Source organism: Juglans microcarpa x Juglans regia, chromosome 6D (assembly GCF_004785595.1).
Source record: "Juglans microcarpa x Juglans regia isolate MS1-56 chromosome 6D, Jm3101_v1.0, whole genome shotgun sequence".
In the NCBI taxonomy this organism is placed as follows: Eukaryota; Viridiplantae; Streptophyta; class Magnoliopsida; order Fagales; family Juglandaceae; genus Juglans; species Juglans microcarpa x Juglans regia.
In genome coordinates, this window is record NC_054604.1 from 31,669,572 (window position 1) to 31,690,821 (window position 21,250).

A 21,250-nucleotide genomic window follows, 5' to 3' on the forward strand; every position below is an offset into this window, starting at 1 on the left:
TAGTAGAAGAGGGGAGCGGGAAAGAAATATTCCATTTTTAGGCCCAACCCAATTTTGGCTACCTATATCCATCCGATTCATCATTCAGAGAGAGAGAGAGAGAGAGAGAGAGTCCGCGTCACCGTCAGGGTGCAAAATGTAAATCCATATCTGGGTTATATCCATAGCCTCACCGACACGTATGGATGTTGCAAATCCCCGTTCCGTTTAATTCTCATTTTTTTATCTTTTATTATTTACTTTCTTTTTTAAAAAAAGGAAAGAAATAAATTGAAAGAATGAGAGAGAAGCTTCTGGAAAGAGACCACAGAAGAAGAAGCAGCTCCACGCACTCTCTTCTCGCGCCTTCAGTGGGCCCCACCCCTCCTCTTTTCAGTTTTCCCTGATCTTTCTCTCTTCCTTTCGTTCTCGAATCCACCAATTTTACCTTTTTTTTCTCCTTCCTTCTATCATTCTACTCTCCCCACCCCCGAACCTTCTAGAAGCATCAAAACCTCTCTCTCTCTCTCTTTCTCTCTCTCGCCGTTAGCCGTTAGCCGTCTGCTCGGTTCCTACCGGCCGGTAATGTTTTGGTTGATACTGCTTAATTAGGTTGCGTGGCGTAGCTGCGCGATATCGTTCGTTTGTTTGGTTGGTGAGAACTTTCTGATCTCTCACTTTGTTCGCCGAAGAAAGATATCCGTTTTTTCCAGGTAACTTTGACCAGAATCATTTATTTCAGAATCATCTATGTTTTGTTGAATTCGTTTCTTGGTTGCTCATAACAAAAAAAAAAGTAATAATAGTCAGTTTCTAGGTTTCATATTCTCCGTTTGGACACTAAGAAAACTAGTGGAAAACAAAGGAATTATACCCTCAAATTTGAGATCTTGCCCTGTTATTTCATGCTTATATCAGTTTCCTGAGATGAAGCAATATACCGCTTAGGTACTGTTTCTATATTATTTTTCAACCAAGCAGAAAATGGATAGTAATAATTATATGTATATACGTATACAATCACCGGTTTTTGTCCTATTTATCTTAAGAGTTCATGAAAAATCAGATTAAGCCAACACGGCAAGTAGGGGCCTCTCTAGAAGGTTCGAGCGTTTTGGCCTCGGATCCGAAATCGAAGGTCATGGCACCATTGCCGGTCGAACAGACTGGCGATTCCGGACCGGTGCAGGGATCGGGAGAGTCACAGAGATCTCTGCCTACTCCATTCCTGATCAAGACCTTCCAACTGGTGGACGACCCCGCCGTGGACGACCTCATTTCCTGGAACGAAGACGGATCCACCTTCATAGTATGGCGCCCCGCTGAGTTCGCCCGTGATTTGCTACCCAAGTACTTTAAGCACAACAACTTCTCCAGCTTCGTTCGCCAACTCAACACTTACGTAAGCCTCCATATCCATATGCGCACGCAAAATGATCAGAAATTTTTCCTGTAACTTTCTTACGCTTTCCCGGAGCACAATCAGGGTATCCGAGTTTTATTCCAGGTGTTGTTTTATCTTATAGTATTTTACCGTTGAATCGTAGGGATTTCGGAAAGTTGTCCCGGACAGATGGGAATTCGCAAATGATTGTTTCAAGAAAGGCGAAAAAGGGCTCCTCCGGGACATTCAGCGCCGAAAGATCTCTCCTTCGACGGTTGCTGTTGCTGCTGCTGCTTCGGCGGCGGTGACGGTGACCGTGGCAGCAGTTCCAGCAGTGGCGCGTACAGTGTCGCCTTCAAATTCCGCCGACGAGCAAGTGATCTCCTCGAATTCGTCACCGGCGGCCCACGCCCCTGCGGCGTTGTTGCAACGTAGCTCGAGCTTCGCCACCACGCCGGAGCTCCTGGAAGAGAATGAGCAACTGAGGAAGGAGAACTCGCAGCTAAGTCACGAGCTTACTCAGCTGAGGGGCCTGTGCAATAACATATTCTCTATGATGGCGAACTATGCATCCGGTCAATCGGACGGTGGTGGTGCTTCCATACCGGAGGGGAAGCCCCTAGAGCTTATGCCGGCGAAGCAGGTTACAGTAACGGGGGAAACGGCGTTGTGCAGTGGTGCCCACAAAGCGGACGAGGAGGTGGGAACGATGCCGAGGCTGTTTGGGGTTTCAATCGGTGTAAAGCGTGCGAGGAACGAGGGGGCAGAGGAGGAGGACGAGGACGAGGACGAGGACGACGATGATCAAGAGCAGGAAGAGAGGGAAGGGCAGAATCGAGAAATTTCGCAGGAGAAAGAGTCAGGGTCAGACGTGAAATCAGAGCCGTTGGATGGGAATTCTGAGCATAAGGAAGCCCCGTGGTTGGAACTTGGAAAATGAGGAGAAGAGATAAGGTGAGCTGTGATCTTGATTTCGACGATAGGGCTCACGTGACTAAAACCAAAGATTATGTTGGCCGATGTTGGTGGTGTTGAAGTTGTAACTGCGTGAAATAGATTTTACGTAAGAACTAAAGAAAGAAGCAACGACCGAGCCAGCAGACAAGCTGTAGTTGCTTCTGGTAATGTGTGAAATATGCGGAGCAAAGTCTCAGCGGCCAGTTTGAAGTTTGATCCGCGGATGGTTGAACAGCCAACTTAAAAAGCATGAGGGAGTGAGGGAGGAGATCTGTTGGTCATTTAAAAAAAAAAAGAAGATGATCTGAAAAGGCGGTAAAAGAACTATAACAAGTGCACTAAGAAGTACAAATTTTTTTTTTTTTTTTTTTTAGTTGTTGGGGCCTATTTGGTTCAAGCTTGTTGGGTGTTGCCGGTACTGAAAGAGAAGGCGTACCGGCCAACAGGTTGTTTAAAAGCAGTGTTCCACATGCGAATGTAATGTTATCGAGTACTGCAGACTCCAAACATTGGATAGGACTCGTGGTGGTACTTTCTTAGATGTGTAATAATTTACTGCTTACATTATTTTCTCCTTCAGCTTTGAAAGGTGGTTCTATCCTTGACAATTGTGGTCCACTGTCATCGCCTTTTTTAAAAAAAAAAAATTCATTTATCAACCAAATCAGTAATTTTCTATACCTTTTTCCTACTCCTCGGTGGTCATTCCGAGTCGGGTTTGTTCTTGATTCGGTCAGAGATCTTGTTTTTCATAAACACAAGATATAAGGGTAAGATAATGCTATGTCTAGTATGTACCGCTGGGTGTGCTCTGAAGAGAAATGTAAAGTTTATATGAAGACAAAGCATTTGTTGAAATGCCTTAATGGGCGTAAGCATTTCTGAAGTGATATTTTCGTGAGTCCCTCCTTCATACAGTCTATGACTATTTATAGAAAATTCAGAATATCAAGAAAATTGATTTACAAGAATATGCTAGAAGATTCTATAGAGGTACGTCTGGCATTGTATTGTTATTTGCCTTGTCATTGTAGCTATTCTGTTGAGAAGTTTGTTGTGCTTTCTGTTGTGGTAGTCTGACAGTAGATGCGGGCTGTGTAGTGCTGGGTGTCAAATATTCTGATGTGCTAACATCCACCCGCGATTCAAGCGGCACCGCATGGATGGTGAGGCTTGATCGTAGAAGAGAAAAGTGAGCTGTGGAGAGCGGCTTTGTGAGAATGTCAGCAATTTGGTCTTTGCTTTGAAGAAACTTGACAGCAAGTGATTTGGCAGAAACGCGATCACGAACAAAGTGATAGTCCAATGCAACATGTTTGATGCGTGAATGCATAACAGGATTAACAGCTAAGTAAGTAGCACCAAGATTATCACAAAATAAAGTGGGAATATCTGAAATAATAATTCCTAATTCTGTCAACAAGGATTGTAACCAGAGAATTTCACAAGTTGTGTTTGCAACTGATTTATATTCAGCCTCAGTCGAGGATCTAGCAACCGTAGGTTGTTTCTTTGAACCCCAAGAAATTAAATGAGAACCAAGATAAATACAAAAACCGCCTGTTGATTTACGATCATCTGGGCAACCAGCCCAATCTGCATCGGAAAAAGCTGTTATTTTAAAAGAAGAGATAGGGGAAAAGAAAAGGCCAAAAGAAGAGGTGAGGTGAAGGTAACGAAGAATATGCTTGACAGCTTGCCAGTGAGCTAGACGGGGATAATGCATATATTGACAAACTTTGTTAACAGCAAAAGAGATATCTGGTCTAGTAAAAGAAAGATATTGAAGGCTTCCAACAACACTACGGTAAAGTTGTGGATCCTCAAATGAGGGGCCATCAACTGCCGTGAGTTTTGTGTTGGAAGCCATTGGAGTTGAGACTAATTTAGAATGATGCATATTAGTGCGATGTAAGAGATCAGAAATATATTTTTGTTGAGAAATAAACAAACCAGAAGAATTTCTATAGACCTGAATCCCTAGAAAATAGTGTAAAATTCCGAGGTCTTTAACTAGAAAAGAGAGACGTAAAGCTGAAATGAATTCATTGATCAGAGATGTGTGAGAGGCAGTAACAATAATATCATCTACATAGACTAGGGCATAGATCGAAACAGAGGCATTAGAGAGCATAAACAGAGATGAATCAGATGTAGATGCATGAAAACCCAGTTCTAACAATCGTGAACTTAGTTTAGCATACCAAGCCCTAGGGGCTTGTTTCAGACCATATATCGATTTTCGGGGTTTACACACAAAATGAGGATAGTCAGGATTTACAAACCCAGTTGGTTGATGCATGAAGACATCCTCTTCCAGATCACCATGTAAGAACGCGTTTTGCACATCCAATTGATGAAGAGGCCATTTCCGAGTCACTGCAAGAGAGAGAATTAAACGGATGGTAACAGGCTTAACAACAGGACTGAAAGTCTCAGAATAATCAAAACCAACTTGCTGATGAAACCCTTTTGCAACAAGTCGAGCTTTTCGACGTTCTAGGGTACCATCAGCATGTCTCTTAGTTTTGAGAATCCATTTTGAACCAAGAATATTAAATCTCGGAGAGGGAGGAACCAAATCCCATGTATGATTTCGCAAAAGTGCCTCAAATTCCGCAGCCATGGCATCTCGCCAAACTGGGTATTGAGCGGCAATAGTGTAAGATGAAGGTTCTTCCGGAATAGAAGCAGTTTCGGTGAGAGAGATGGAGTGTTTGGGGGGAGGCCAAGCTATTGTTCCATCCGTGTGAGTGAGAGGACGAGAATGATGAGTTTTTGATCTAGTGAGCATCGGATGTTGATTGAGAGAGGCAGGGATGATAGACGATGGAGGGTTGAGAGAGGAACTGTGCGGCGCTGGAGATAGCGATATTGGGGAGAAACGGGTGGGTTGATTTCGGGTAGGTCTTGAGGAGCTGGGTTAGCATGCTGGGCCGGTGTGGTGTAATTGGTTTGGGCTGGAGATGTAGACGAATGGGCCGGTGTCTGAATGTTGGGAGGGGACGATGGAGTAATGGGTAGAAGAGAGTTAGTGGGCTTGGGAGAAGAGTATTGAGCCAAAATAGAATAGGAGGGTGAGGAATTTATTTTAGAAGAAGATGAATCCGGAACATGTAAAATGGAACCGGTCTGAAAGAAAGGAAAGTGATTTTCATTAAATCGAACATCACGAGAGACATAGACTCGCCCAGTAGGAATATGTAAGCAATTATAACCTTTGTGATTCAAGCTATATCCAATAAAAACACAAAGTTGAGAACGCATATCCATTTTATAACGATTAAACAGACGAAGGTTGGGCCAACAGGCACAACCAAAAATCCGCAAAAAATTATAATCAGGTTGTTGATTGAATAGAGCTTGAAAGGGAGAAATATTTCTTAAGATAGGTGTGGGCATTCTATTTATTAGAAAAGTGGCAGTTTGAAATGCCTCAGCCCAAAATTTTGATGGAGCTGAGGACTGAGCTAGAAGAGATAGCCCAGTTTCCACAATATGAAGATGACGTCGTTCTATACTTCCATTTTGAGCATGAGAATAGGGACAAGTAATGCGATGAGAGATGCCTATTTTGAGGAGAAGAGAAGAAAAGGGACGAAATTCTCCACCCCAATCTGTTTGAACAGTAATGATATTTTTGGAGAAAGTATTTTGAACAAATCTAATGAATGCTAAAAAAATAGTAGAAACTTCAGATTTAGTACGTAAGGGAAAGCACCAAATATATTTAGAGAAATCATCAACAATAGAAAAATAAAACCTAAAACCATTAGAGGATAGCACAGGCGCTGGTCTCCAAACATCTAAAAATAAAAGTTGAAAAGCATGAGTAGACCGAGAGGGAGAGAGAGGGTGGGGAAGAGTGTGAGATTTTGCTTGAAGACAAGCATTACAAAGTGAAGAGAGGGGTGTAGAGGTGATGGGAAGGTTATGTTGACGAATAGTCAAGGAAGTAATTCGAGGAGACGGATGTCCTAAACGGGAATGCCAAATCTGAGGAGTAGTCCTTTCACCAATGAAGGCTTGAGGTCGAATAGAAGCAGTTGATCCGGAAATGAGCTCATCACATGGTGGAAGAACATATAAGCCATTCTTAACAGTGCCCTGAAAAAGTACTTCCTGAGTGTGCAAATCCTTCACAAGAAAACCAGAAGAGTTAAATTCAAAAAACACTGAGTTATCAAGACAGAACTGACGCACAGATAATAAATTCTTAGAAATGGAAGGAACATGAATTAAGTTTTGGAGAAGAAATTTGCCATTTGGTGTGGGAAGAAGGCCAGCACTAGTGTTCTGAATGGGAAGAGAAGACCCATCGCCAATATGCAGTTGATCAGGTCCATTATATGGTGTGGACTCCAGATTCAAGTTGGAAAAATCAGCCGTGAAATGATTTGTAGCGGCAGAGTCTGGAAACCACTGATTGGACGAAGAGGAAGGAACTGAGGTATAATTGGCTGTGAGGGATGGAGGTGGAGAAGGTTGATAGTTGTGAGTGAAGCGATGAAAACACTGGAAAGCAAAGTGACCGATTCGAGTACAGATTTGACAAGTTGGTTTGTGTTGATTTTGAGAAGAGAAAAAATTAGGAGAACCCGTATTAGTAGTTCTGGCTCCTCCTCGACCACGGCGATACCCGCGGCCACGACCACGAGTGGAAGGGTTAGAAGATGGACGAAAATTGGTGGAATTCGCAGAAAAGGACGCGACCGAGAGTATCGTTTGGGTCTGATGTGCAAGTCTTGATTCATGGTTTAAAAGGTAGCTAAAGACTTGTGAAATGGAAAGAGGTTCGAGTCTCGTAGTGATGGAAGACACGACAGACTCATAGTCGGCTTCTAAACTAGTCAATAGGTAGATGATAAATTCATGGGAAGAAAGGGGATGACCTGCAGAGGAGAGCGAGGAGGCGAGGGCTTTAGCTTTGTGAAAATATGCGGAAATAGTGTCTGATCCTTTCTTGAGTGTAGCTAATTGGTAACGTGTTTGCATAAGATGGGCAGTGGACTGAGCCGAATAAAGATTGGTGAGAGTGGTCCAGATTTCATGGGAGGTTGAACAATCAACTACTTGAGAAAGAATGTTGTCGGTAAGAGAGGAATAAAGTGCCGAAATGATCATTTGATCTTGTAGAAGCCATGAGCTGTGGGCTGGATTGGGTTTATCATCAAGAAAGGGAGGAGGAGGAGAAACCGAGCCATCGATATAGCCATAGAGCTGGTGGCTTTTGAGAAAGGCAAGGAGTTGAGCTTTCCAAAGAGGGAAATTATCAGTGGAAAGTTTGACAGTGATAAGATGTGCAGCGGCATTGGTGAGGGAAGGATTCGGTGATGTGGAGGGGGCCATGAGGAAGGAAAGAAAAAAAAAAATCCTATGCGGCTCTATGATACCATGAAGAGAAATGTAAAGCTCATATGAAGACAAAGCATTTGTTGAAATGCCTCAATGGGCGTAAACATTTCTGAAGTGATATTTCCGTGAGTCCCTCCTTCATACAGTCCATGACTATTTATAGAAAACTCAGAATACCAAGAAAATTGATCTACAAGAATATGCTAGAAGATTCTATAGAGGTACGTCTGGCATTGTATTGTTATTTGCCTTGTCATTGTAGCTATTCTGTTGAGAAGTTTGTTGTGCTTTCTGTTGTGGTAGTCTGACAGTGGATGCGGGCTGTGTAGTGCTGGGTGTCAAATATTCTGATGTGCTAACATGCTCTAATGTATTTGAATTTTTTATTATTTTTAAATAATTTTTTAACATCTTTAATTATTTCACAACTTTATGAATAATCTTTTTTAAGTAATATTCAAACAGTAAATTTGAGAGGGTCACGTATAATTTTCCTAACTATTTGGTTATCTCAAATCTTGACTTCATGAAAGAGTTCGTAAAGAACATTTTTTACGGAAAATAAAAAACAAAAGAGACGTTTATTTTTCTGTCAGATGTGTATGGTACAAAATATTTCTTGCCAGTTATGCGCCTTCTATGTTCAATTATCCAGGCTCCTGCCTCAGAATAATTATTAAAAATGATTATGCACATTTTTCTTTATTATAACATCTGATAACCATTTTTATATCCTGATCATAGATGTTTCTCCATTTTTTTTTTTTTATTCTTTTCTTTTGACGTTTGGACAATAAATGCCGGACATTATATGGCAGGATCTATTGTCGTTATCATTCTAAGTCAAGAATGCTATGGTACATTGTTCGACTTTGGAATTTTAAATTGCGTTTGAATAGTAATGGGATTTCATATATTCTATAAATAATAATAATAAAATATTAAATACTAATAAATAATAGAGAAAAATAAATAAAAAGTAATGATAAAATAATAAATACTAGTAAAGTATTATCAGAATACTCTAAGCGAAACCAAAAAAATGAGAGGCTGTTGTTAAGTGGTAGTAAAATGATTATGATATTATTTCTTAATCCTAAATCGTAAAATCCCAAAAATGTTAAAACCGTTACATTTTGAAACCCTTACAAACATTTTGAAGTTGCAAGTGTTTTGACTAAGGTATTTATAGTTCCCTCTAATTATGCAAAATGTACAATGCTCCAAACTAATATTTGTAACATTGGTGATTCATATTTTTTTTTTCTTGTATCAGTCATCAACATTTTCGCTCATTTTATTTCCATATTTTCCTTCCTCCTACTCTTAATTCCAAATAATTAAAAAGAATAATAGAAACGAGAAAAAATAAATTGCCTCAAAGAATGACCAAAAGTAAAGCCACGATTTTTAAATTATCATTTCTATACCATACATCAATATGTAATTTGTCATTTTTATCATTCTATTTAAATACACATCTATTTGGCACCACTTGTTTAAGATAAAGTTTCAACTAATCTCTTGGGTGCGTTGGTTCTCGATAAGGACTTTGTCACAAATGTATCTCAAGCAATTCAAGAGAAAATTATTAATATAGAATTTTAACTCAGATATCTGGTTTATAATTTTTTTTATTTTTTATTTTTTAGTACATAAAGGAAAAGGTCATTATAGAAAGTGAGATCGTGTTATCTGGTTATGCTCGTCAGTCTGTACCCAAAACAAACAAATACAAGTCTTCCCCTGCCCTTTTGAAGCCCAATGAACTGATCTTATTACAAGATGGTTAATTTGCTCATCACCCACCCCCACTTGAAAATAGATCCTGGGCTCTTTACTACACTCCTCCGTTTGCCCATAAAGATGCTTAAATTTTGAGGTCTTTATAGATTTCAAGCCTTTTTGCTCAAACTGGGGCATAAAAGCCACCTGGGTTTGGGTTGAATTGAATAAGGGTGTGGACTCGAGAAGAAAAGCCACAAAGCAGGCCAACCAAGTGACCTGATTGGTAACACCTGGTTCGTACGAGGATTACGTTAGTTTCTGTCCTAATTTGTTTTTTTATGGACCACTTAGAGCAAAATGTCGGTTCATCTTCAAATTTTGAAGGAATAGAGATAGAATCATTTGTATTGGAATAGTCAAATATTAGTAACTTCACATATGAGCTACAATATTTTTAAATGTATTTTCATATTTGAAGATGTCTTGTCATCTTTAAAAGAGAATAAAATATCAAACCCATGGTTAGTATAGTTCCAAAATAGGTTGAGGAAAAAAATTAGTTAAGAAATAATAATTTAAGTTAAAATTAATTATTAATTAACATATAGTTAGTGTAGTTGTAAAATATGAAAAAAATTATAAATATTATTTTAAAAAAATAATATTATATTATTATTTTGACTAATCTAATGTGGGGTTATGGCTTGAATGGTTTTGAATTTATGGAAAATATGTACTTTTAGCTAAACTTTGAAGATGACTTTGATGAAGCCAACGCTAATGTTCTAAGGGCTCATTTAGATAGTGAGATGAGATGAGATAAAATTGAAAGTTGAATAAAATATTATTATAATATATTTGTTTAATATTATTTTTATTTTAGGATTTGAAAATTTTGAATTGTTTATTTGATTTTGAATAAAAATTTAAAAAAAATTATAATAATTAGATGATATAAGATAAGAATGTTTGTGAAAATAAACGAGGCCTTAAAGGTCGGTTAAAAATAAAATACATAAAATGCATAAGCGGGGATAATACATAAAATAGATTTGTGTTTGGACATGCTTAGTTTTTTTTCTTCTTCTTCGTTTGTCCTCTTTAATTCTCACATGACACCTTGGTTGTAAGGAAACAAAAGAAAGAAAGCACTAGTGTGTTGATGAATATAGGGGTGAGGTACCTCATATACACGTTTAGTCTAACAACCTATCAGAATGCATTTTCCTAAAATAGAATACAGCTCATCATCTAAGAATATTTACAAGGAATAAAAGGAAGATATATAAAGGGATATAAGTAAAGGTAAAATCTAATTGTAAGCGATTTTATATACTAATATGTGCACTCATTCAATATGATTAGTCAGAAAGTAAATTTTATTAAAAATAGTGTTAATTTGAATTTAGAATATAAAGATAATAATATTAGTATGCAGATGAATACGCAAACTTGCTTGTAAATAACAAAATTCGTAAGTTACATCATCCTTTTCCACTTTTTTGTAACTTGTCTGGGCGACTTGTAGTTGCTATAAGAAGGAAGCAACTTGCAACTTGACTCTGGGCCTTATCATCTTGTATCTGGGCTGTTGTAGTTGGACTTTGGGCTTCACGTGTATTGTGTAATATATATCACAAGATAAGGTTCAAAACACGTTTCGTTAATATGGCGTGCTTGACATTTTCTCAAAGACTGTCTGTACTCTGTAAGAACTCTTGCTTCTTCTTCTTCTTCTCTCTCTCTTTTTATAAGTTATTATTTTGAATTGATTCCCATAACAGAGATTATCATCAAAACTCTGTTGGAAAAATGGGTATACCGTAGACATCATGCATGACTCCCTCTTGCATCACTTCTCAAGTTCAAGCTGATCAAAAGGCTGGGGTTTATTTTTATTTTTAAAAAAATTGATATTTGTAGTCTTTATAAGATGTGTAAATCCTTCGCAATCTCTTAAAAAAAAAATTGAATAAATCTAATACGCAAGTGAAAAAATTATTTTTTTAATAATAAACTCAAATTTTTTTCAAAGAGTATGAGTTGAAGTTGCATATCCTAAGATTGTATATAGACTTTGTATCGTTAAGATTTCCATTATCACTTTATCCTTATTTGTTTAATCCCCATCATTTGTTTAAAGTCCTCCATTAATTACGTTAGCTGTGTAATTATCACAGTTCACAATATCGTCATTCTGCCGTGGAATATAAATATGAGCAGTGAAGTCCCTGAGGCTCACAAAATGCACGAAATGCACACGTGGATAAGTTGGGTTAAAAAAACATGAAAACTATAAAACACAAAGCTCTGTGCATTCCGATGCCCCCCTCCGTAAATAATCTCTTTCTTTTTCTGAGAAACTCATCGCTCAAAGGCAATCGCCCATCACCCATTTGTGCTGCCCTCCTCTGGTCCTCCTATTGTACTAAGAAGCCCATTGCCCAAAGGGAAGTTAATTACTTCTCTCTCTCTCTCTGCCTTTAATATTTTATCTTGATTTATATTCAGAATGATAATACTGGAAGAAGAAAAGTGAAATCCCATTAAATACGATGTCTAAAACGTTTGGTAGAGCATGAGCTCTAGTATGGAATCACTCCTCAAATTAACAAAACCGTTTCAAAACCAAAAATGTTAGATGAACACGGTTCAACAAACTATAGAAACATTTCACAAAAAAGTAACCTTTGAAAAATTGGAAAAGCAATAAGAATTCTAAAACCATTCCCATGCTCATGAAATCAAACAACTTCCTAAAGATTGAAAACAATTAAAATAGAAATGAAACCGACCCTAATACTGGCATTTACGAAGGGTGTCCAACAATTGCCATTACTGTCTGTGTGAAATTAAAACAATTTCTTATCACGTATTTATTTTCATGTTGGATGTTGTCTGTAATTTGTAATTGATAGGAGCTAGGTCTGCGCATGAGTTCAAAAAGCGCCATGCTTCCAGACTCGTACAAAAAATTTTTCATCATCTTAATTTTTATTATTTTTTCATTATCTCATAATGTAGCATTAAATGATAAGTTTACAAGTAAAATATAATAAATAAATTTTAATCATTTAATGTCATATCATAAAATAATAAAAATGTAATAAAAATTAAAATGGAAAATAACATTACTCTTTTTTTACACATATGCACACATTAGTTAGTTGCCGACACGGCTCTTGCTGATAACCCATTAGCAATAGCCATTACCTAACTATCAATGCTTTCCAACACATGGCAATTTGGGTCTCAGTCACTTTGTGCTGTATCATCGTAAAATATTTCTCTTTTGATTTAACTTGAGAACATGAGTCGACTTTTTTGACTTGTGCTTCCTTGAACTTCGGTTCTCTTCTTTTTTCTCGGCCTCAAAAGTGATTTCCATTCCCAACTCACTTTGTTTTAAGACGGCAAGACGGCAGAATGCACATCATGAGGTATTGTTTAAATTTGTCTTTTTGTTATGAACATTTGAGTGGTTTAACAGGTCTTCGGACTTGAACTGATCTGTTGGGATTGTGTCATTTTAGTCCAATTTTAAGCTTTCATTACGTTGGATTCAGCTTTTTTTCTACCGTTCTGTAGTCTTGTTTTGGTAGATTAATATTTAATGGTTTAAAAGAGGAAGGATTACTTCAACTTTCTCAACTTTATTAAAAAAATATATTTTAATAATATTTTATTTAATTTTTAATAAAACATTTAATCTCATCTCATCTAAATTACTTAACCAAACGCTTACTTAATTCATCCACAAATTGCATAGATTACAGGAAAAATCTGCCCATTGAAATGAGAAAGCAAGTACTGTTTCTTGATTCATTCGTAAGATGCATTGATTACAGGATAAGTTTCGTGGCATGAATGAGGAGAATGATATTTCTCAAGGTTCCTATTTCCTTTTCCCAAAATAAATATGTCGAAGTTGCAAATCATTTACATATTAAATGCAAGAGTAGTTCCCATGGGTTCCACCAGAATAAAAAAGTCGGCAACAAGCACTGGAAATGCACGTATCTGCAGACGAAACAAATAAAATAAAATAATTCGTGCGCCAACCTTTTCTACACGCGAGAAAAAAAACAAGAACAAAAACAAAAGCAAAAAGTGTCCTATTCGGATCGATCAATGTAGGCCCAGGAAGCCGCAAGCGGCAGGGATTCGCATGTGACGTGCCCTGTATTTCCTGGTTGTTCCATGAATGTTTCAAGAGAACTCTTGAGGATTCCACATTTGGTAATTGGTTCTGACTTGGTAAAACAGAGACGCCTTCTTTTCCAAATTAAAGCACCATGCGACACGGTTGAAAGCTGTATGGATGTTTGTTAGATTGTTTCCTGTCATATTATTAAACAATTCAAAAACTTGTTTAATTTTAGTTTTTTTCTTTTTTTTGTTTCTGATCTCAGTTTCTCTGTCTCAGACTCTGAATAAGAATCTCGGTGAATATAATTGTGCTAGTTCCTGACGCCCACAATCATCTGCACACTCCGACCAAAATCCAAGAATAGAAAGGAGGAATAAACATCCTTCAATAAGTTGTCGTGACATGTCATGAGTTGACTTCACAACCACGAAAATTTCATAGCTTTGAAGCATACACCGTTTAAATTTCCATTCCCCATCTGTATTCCACGGGGAAACTGCACTGTAGTAACCCCTGAAGTTCCCAAGAAATCTCTTCCTCGTTCCCACACAAAAATCCCTCTTATTTTCTATACCTACCCCATTAATAAGCACTACAATACCAACACCAATATACTAACCCACCATGTCGAAGCAAAATCCACCGCCGTTCATCTTGGAAATCACTGTACTGTCAGCGGAGGGATTGGAGACCACCTCTTCTTCAACTCTCTTTTCACGCCGTATCAAGCCCTTCGTCACCTTCACCACGGTTCCACCCAGTCCCTTCAGCCCCAACAAGAGCGGTAATAAGAAGTGCCACGTGTTCAAAACAAGGGTGGATGATGAAGGAGGCACCAACCCTACCTGGGGTGACAAGTTCCGGGTCCCTCTGGACACAGCCTTCTTTGCAAACAGATTCTCCGCCATTTATCTCCATCTCTTCACCAAGGGGCTCATTGTGGGACAGGTCCTACTGGGTTGGTTTCATATTCCGGTCAACGACTTGGTGTCACCGCCAGTTGGGTCAGTTCGGTACTTGAGTTACCGGCTGCGTGCCAGAGACGGCTCAAGGTGCCAAGGGATTGTCAATCTTTCCATAAAGTTAGAAACTTTAGCCTCTGTTGCCGGCCAAAGAGTCCCAGGTTCGGGGTCACCGATGGTTGACATGTGTCGCACTGTGATTGGCATACCGGCAACGTTGTTCAGACATGTACAGGTAAGAGTGAGTGAGTGAGTGAGTGAGGGACTGTGTCAAACAGAGTTAGGTTTTAGTTGAAAAAATGTCCGGGCGTTTTGACGGGTTAAGTGTTGTTTGAACTGTGTGAAGTGGCTCGTGGGAAATCCAGTTGTTTGGAACTCACCAATAATCAAAGCGAACAGGTGTAGAAAATATACTGTATTAATCATTTGGGGGGTGGGGTTTGTACTATGATTTCTGCATATGTTAAAAAACAGGGGCCATTATCGTACGTCTCTAAAGGGGCTGAGACAAAAGCTCGACCCTTCTGTTTCTGAGAGAGAACTACCGACTAAGCAATGATTACTGAGTTTGGTTTTGAGTACACTGTAACGTTTGATTACCATGTTAAGAATGAATGTTTTACCCAGGATTATCTTGGTTTTCTTTTTGTTTCAATCATTTCTATGAATTTTCTTTCAACAGTGTCGACGTAAATGCCTAAGATGTTATTCGTAGACGGTACCTTAATTTAATTATGGCCTAATTTAAGTGTTTGGAAAACTTGAGCTCCCGACTACTCCCGACTCCTGAGGCTTCTCCCTAGTGTTATGAATCCAACAAAGTTGGCCCGGGCTTGATGGGCCTCCTAATATTCATTGGGCCTAGTTCATTTACAATAAATAGTTTCTTTACTATAGGATTAATTGGACTCTTTTTAATTAGTTAGATGGTCTGGCCCATAGCCTTAGCGTTTGGTCTGGCCTCTTCATATTTTTCTTATTGGTTGCCTGATGGCTGATACTATAAGAGGAGGAAAAAGAGGTTAAAAGGGATTGAGAAATTATTGTTGAAACAGTTTGTATTTTCATTTGGGAGGAATTGGAAACTTCGAAGTTCGAATATCTCAGGGCGTAGTCATTTTCATTTTCATCTTTTTTGTAACTCTCTTATTCATTTTATTAAATAGCAACCATTAATCCACTCTCATACCATTCCTTATTACAACACAGTGAAGAGTAACTAGATTCATTACAATTGGTATTAGAGTCACCGATTCTTCGTGACGAGGTAAGATTCAACAAATAACAAACACAGTTGATGGAAAATTATTTGGAGAAATTACTGCTGGTGACATAAAGACTCGACGAAATGTAACAAAATTGCAAGAGGATGTAGAAATCTTTAGTGCAATGGCAAGACGAGGAGGATGAAGAAGAAAGTGCAATAGAGGTAGAAAGTGCAATAGCGGAGGAGGGTGTAAAAAGGGCAACGGAGGCGGAAGAGTTTGTTGCGGTGCCCACGAAAGTTGTTCCCAAAGAAATTTTCCTTTCGTGTGTTCTCGAAAATTCTTTCGACAATCCCATCTTATTGTCTCAACCCTCAAACTCCCATCTCTAGAATTCGTCTCTCCCCTCCATTAACATGCTGACATATATTTCGACGATTCCATTTTATTTTAATCAGAGGTGCAGGGATGTTTCTATACACCTCGTTTGGCAGCCTCCATGGAAGACCTACATTACAAAAGACCTAACCATCCTCCAAGGCCATCTCAAAATCCAGAAACTATCGGTCTCAAAATCCCTTGTTGAGCTCAAACGCCAACACTGGGGTTGTATTGTAAAGATCGGAGTTGGGAACCAGGTGAGAAACTCGTTGTTCTTGTCCCCGGTGAGCCTCCTCAAGCAACAGTACTCCACAAAAATTGTGACCTCGGAGCCATACGGACTCGAGCGCCCAATCGAGCGGAAGAGGTGCTCCTTCGTGCGCTTCTGTTTCACCTAGATGAAGCCTTTGGTGAGGTTGTAGCCCACCTCCATGACATCATCCCGAAGGGGGGACAACCATCGGAGTTTCGGATGGTTGTTCTCGACTCAAGCGGCTACCTCTCTAGCCTAAACCACAACTCCATCTTCATCAACCCTACCGCGCCACCCCTCATTGCCTCCTACAACGACTTAACATCCTGGCATTTTTTTGGTAGTTATTTTGCGATCCAAGAACTTCAGGCATGCCACTCGCTGGAACGCGAAACCAGGTCACGAAGGGGAACTCTTCTCATTTCCAAGATCAGAAAAGAGCATCGAGGTATACTCATCTTCCCTGCTCTTCCATCTCCCTTGGTGTTCAGAGGTCAGCGAACTCCCCAACTTGGTAATTACATACAGTTTGATACTACCTTTAGCAAGAGAATAGACAGCCAGAAACCAGCAACTCTCAAATTTGGGGTTATTAGTTTGAAAATGGAATTAAATAAAAAGGACTTTTCCCTTGCTTGTTTTGAGAGGCTGCTGGAGCTTGTGAAGATTAAGGCCAAGAATATAGCTAGTGTGCCTTTGCTGGTTGTTGAGTGGCAAGAGTATCTTTCAAATGTTAATTTGGATAAAAGGATAAATAATGCACCTCAACTACTTGATAAATTGCCATTTAGGGGTGTGTGGTGGTATGGGACATTTCTTAGAGTTGGACCCTTGAACTGTGCTCATGTTGTCCTTGCACACAGTTATTTTAAGGATTTTGTTGTGGTACTTTTGTCTCCCCTACCCTTTCAATTACCATTTCATTGGCTTTTTGACAGAGGAAAACAATTGCATAGGAAATTAAGTTGTCAAAGATATGTTTCAGTGGCCACTTGTAGTTATTGTTCTATAGGTTGGTTGACAAGGAATTTAGATTTTACAATTAATGGGCAAAATTTAAATCCTTGGGACGGTTTAACACTTGCAGATTTTGTCATACCATTTTTCCTCTGTATTGTTGGTATCTCACTTGCACTTGCCTACAAGAATTTGTCATGCAAAGCTGTTGCAACTAGAAAAGCAATACTACGGGCTCTAAAGCTTTTAATGTTAGGCCTCTTTCTTTAAGGTGGCTTCTTCCATGGCCTTAATGATTTAACTTATGGGGTGGATATTGAACATAAGAGATGGATGGGTACACTACAGAGAATTGCAATAGCATATCTGCTGGCAGCATTGTGTGAGATTTGGCTTAAGGGTGATGTGTATTGCAACAAGGTGCTAGTTGAGAATATCACTACTCATACTCCACCAAAATCTCCTTACACTCGTGGTATAATCCCAGATTCTTCCGAGTATGTTTGAATACAGAACTGCAACATTAGCATGGCTTATGATGCAATTGTGCTTAAGATTGGTTGGAATGAATATGGAATATGAAGTTGTAGAAGAAAATGTATATGGTTTGGAATCTGGCATTTTGTTCGGGATGGCATCGGTAATTTAAAAAATGGGCTTTGTATTTTTGGAGTAGGGCCTCCACAGGATGCTGTTCGTCTTGCATGTCACCTTCGTCTACCTCGACAGGAAGCTTGTTGGCATGCTTGGCCTTGTCTTTCATTGGGTTTAATATGCATTCACTGCTCGGGCAAATTATATGATACTCCTTGGTAACTAGTTGGTATAATTGCTTCAATATTTGAATCTTGAGGACAAGATTGTTTAAAAGGAGAAAATTTGTTATGAACCCAACTAAGTTGGCCCAGGCTTGATGGGCCTCCTAATATTCCTTAGGCCTAGTTCATTTACAATAAATAGTTTCTTTACTATAGGACTTAATTGGACTCTTTTTAATTACTTAGAGTTGGCCTGGCCCATGGCCTTAGCGTTTGGTCTGGCCTATGGCCTTCATAATTTCTTTATTGGTTGCCTGATAGTATAAGAGGAAAAAGAGGTTGAAAGGGATCGGGAAATTATTGTTGAAACAATTTGTATTTTCATTTGGGAGGAATTGGGGACCTCGAATATCCCATGGCGTAGCTATTTTCATCTTCATCTTCATCTTCTTTGTGACTCTCTTGTTCATTTTATCGAACAGCAACCATTAATTCATTCTCATACCATTCCTTATTATGACAGTGAAGAATAGTCGGGTTCATTACACCTAGTTAGTGACACTGTCATAATCAGGACAAATCAAATATAGTTTACCACTCATAACAGAGTTCAATGACCACGCATCTATTCAATGACTCCACCATTGAAGCGTTAAAAATTCTTCCCTTTTGATTATGGCCTAATTAAAGCGTTAAAAACCCAACTATCAATCCAAAAATCTCAATCCTACTTCGATGGCTTCACTCGTTGATCTCTCTTAACTTGAACTCGTTATGTCATCCTATTTTGATACCAATTATTAAATGTTCAACCATTAATCCAAAAATTACATGACTGTTAGATATTAATTTAGTTAAATCTTCAATTCTTGAGACTAGAACAGTCTAACAAAGTATAAACAAGTTCACATGCAATAAAGCAATGGCTAATGTCGGCTCTAGGCTTGAATACCCATTGAGAAAGCGGTAAGGATGCTCTACATGCGGCCATAATCACCTTCGCCTTCCACCAGCCATTCGACTTTAGGATTCAAAAAAGTTGAAAAAAGCTACTTGAATTCTCACTTCTCACACATTTCATTGTCTTGTGCGATGAATAATACACAGAAATTATATAAAAATAATCTCACAAATTGAGGTAGTTTCATCTGATCTATTAAATCCACTTTGCGATAAAAATAACTTTACAATCTAATCAACCATATCAAATTATGCCAGTTTGTGAGATTGTGTTTGTATAATATCTTTGTAGCTAGAGCATTTCCTATCAACAAATAAAAAAGCAAAATATAACATTTCACGTGAGCCATCTCATTAAAAAAAAAAAAAAAAAAAAAAATTATAATCCAGAAATTCTAAAAAATCCCAAAATATTGAAAAATAGATAGACCTAAATAAGTATATGAAAAAGAAAGAGGACCACTGCCCTGCGAGTCATCCCATGGTGTTGGCCACCATTAAAATTTAAAAACTTAATGGCTCACCAACATAATGTGAAATAAATTGCAGGTTCCTAAAGTCCAAGGAAAAACTTAATGGCTCACCACATTTTAAAATAACGAAAAAATGTGGCTGAAGCATTTTCCTTTTCTGAGTCACCACATTAGTGACGATACAATTACAAATAATATAGGAGGGGGTGGTGTTTGCTGACAAGGCTTTAAATGGATTACAAAAACTTGGACTCGTTTAAACCCTTTGCAAGAACAGGGTGCTAACAATAGCTTGACATCTACTCGGAATACAAGGGTACTTTCCAAGCAGAACATAATCTAAGGAGTATCTCTACCATGCCATATTCCTGATATCTGATGTGGCTTCTTGGAGTTTCTTCTTGAACGATTTAAGACTACTCTGGCCCTTGGTCCAATGAAATGAGGAGCTCCGTTTTAAGAGATCAGATATTACAGGAGATTTCAATATCGAATCTGAATCCTCTGATGGAGTGTCATCGTAATCTGCAGATATATATTCAATTAACCAGCTTAATGCCTCTTCCTGATACAATGTTGCTCACATTCAAGATTAATAGTGATGTTGCAACAAAAATTCCATGAATGAAGTCTAGAACCATAACTGGTTCTTTGGGAATGCTTTGAAGAAGGAAAAAACAAGGGCATTTATTACACGACTTATACCTCACAATGTGCCCAACAAGGGAAAGAGGAGGGGGAGGGGGGCGGGGGGAGCATAGGATTATAAATTACTGCCTTCAAATGAGAGATGCTATAGAATATGTGGCTCCAAACTAGTAAAGTACTTCAACGCTAATTTTCATCTCACATATTTCATTCCTTGCGTGTATGGGGGGCCACATCTGTGTGACTGTCCCTAAATATTATGACAACATTGTGCTTGCCATCTTGCTTATACATTGTTAATTTATATACTACTATAACCATTTGAAAATCACTCTAGTCTTATTTAATAACAAAATTCCACACAAAATAAGCGACGTGAAAACAATCACCTGGAGATGTTGGATATTGTCTTTTTAATAATTTGGAGGCTTGTCTATCGTTCTTGTGGCACATGACTCGTTAAACTTTGGGCATTCATCTAATCCCATACAATAACAAAATTCCAAAAAAAAAGTGACGTGAAAACAATCACCTGAAGATGTTGGGAGCTGATAATGTCGTTTTAAGAATTTGGAGGCTTGTCTATCTTTCTTGTGGCACAAGACTCGTATTAAAGTTTGGGCATCTTCTAATCCCATTTTATCATGATTACGTGAATTCAATCCTGTTGAAATTTGTTCACTTGCTGTCATGAGCATCTGGATAACCGTACCAGTCTGCAGAAATAAAAGTGTCACCATACTGCAAGGTTCATCCACTCGTTTGAGTATAAAAATTAGCAAAACACAAAAAAGAAAAAAAAAAAAAAAAAAGAAAAAAAAGTAAACCTGAAGGGAATACAAGCTCAGTATTTGTTCAGCAAGTTTTGCTTCTTGGCCCACTACTGAACGTGGAAGGCCCTCTCCATCAGCTATAAAGAAATCCTAAAAAGTTGAGCAGCAATGCCCTATTAGCAACCACTGTAAACTGGTAACGATGCAATCACATGTATCAAGTAATATATACATCAGGCAAGCAACCATTATGGGTCAGGGAGTGCTCGAAAAAACAAAAGGAGAATTCCATACATAGGTTTGCGAATGGCAACTAAACAATGCCAC

General features: G+C 38.5%; 3 protein-coding genes across 6 annotated transcripts in view; 2 read left to right on the plus strand and 1 right to left on the minus strand.

Moving 5' to 3' along the window:
* Nucleotides 1–389: 389 nt before the first annotated feature.
* Nucleotides 390–2,882, plus strand: LOC121235137 (heat stress transcription factor B-2b). The gene is made up of 3 exons (XM_041131401.1): nucleotides 390–692; nucleotides 1,046–1,381; nucleotides 1,527–2,882. Exons 2-3 carry the CDS (start codon nucleotides 1,121–1,123, stop codon nucleotides 2,301–2,303), a joined length of 1,038 nt encoding a protein of 345 aa, XP_040987335.1. The 5' UTR covers nucleotides 390–692; nucleotides 1,046–1,120; the 3' UTR covers nucleotides 2,304–2,882.
* Nucleotides 2,883–13,562: 10,680 nt separating this feature from the next.
* LOC121236067 (BON1-associated protein 2-like) lies at nucleotides 13,563–15,142 on the plus strand. Of its 2 annotated transcripts, none has more exons than XM_041132561.1 (2): nucleotides 13,563–13,718; nucleotides 13,830–15,142. In XM_041132561.1, the coding sequence occupies exon 2, from the start codon at nucleotides 14,178–14,180 to the stop codon at nucleotides 14,766–14,768; it is 591 nt and encodes a 196-aa protein (XP_040988495.1). In that variant the 5' UTR covers nucleotides 13,563–13,718; nucleotides 13,830–14,177; the 3' UTR covers nucleotides 14,769–15,142. The 2 variants fall into 2 exon arrangements, with proteins under 2 accessions (XP_040988495.1, XP_040988496.1); XM_041132562.1 differs by having other exon boundaries at nucleotides 13,564–13,718; nucleotides 13,816–15,142.
* Nucleotides 15,143–19,454: 4,312 nt separating this feature from the next.
* Nucleotides 19,455–21,250, minus strand: part of LOC121234157 (protein unc-13 homolog) — a 35,802-nt gene continuing 34,006 nt past the window's right edge. For all 3 annotated transcript variants that reach the window (XM_041129982.1, XM_041129981.1, XM_041129984.1), the window contains 3 exons: nucleotides 20,978–21,073; nucleotides 20,683–20,866; nucleotides 19,455–20,027 (listed from right to left, as the gene is read on the minus strand). In XM_041129982.1, coding sequence (XP_040985916.1) covers nucleotides 19,855–20,027; nucleotides 20,683–20,866; nucleotides 20,978–21,073 — 453 coding nt within the window. In that variant the 3' untranslated portion in view covers nucleotides 19,455–19,854. The remainder of the gene's footprint in view (nucleotides 20,028–20,682; nucleotides 20,867–20,977; nucleotides 21,074–21,250) is intronic.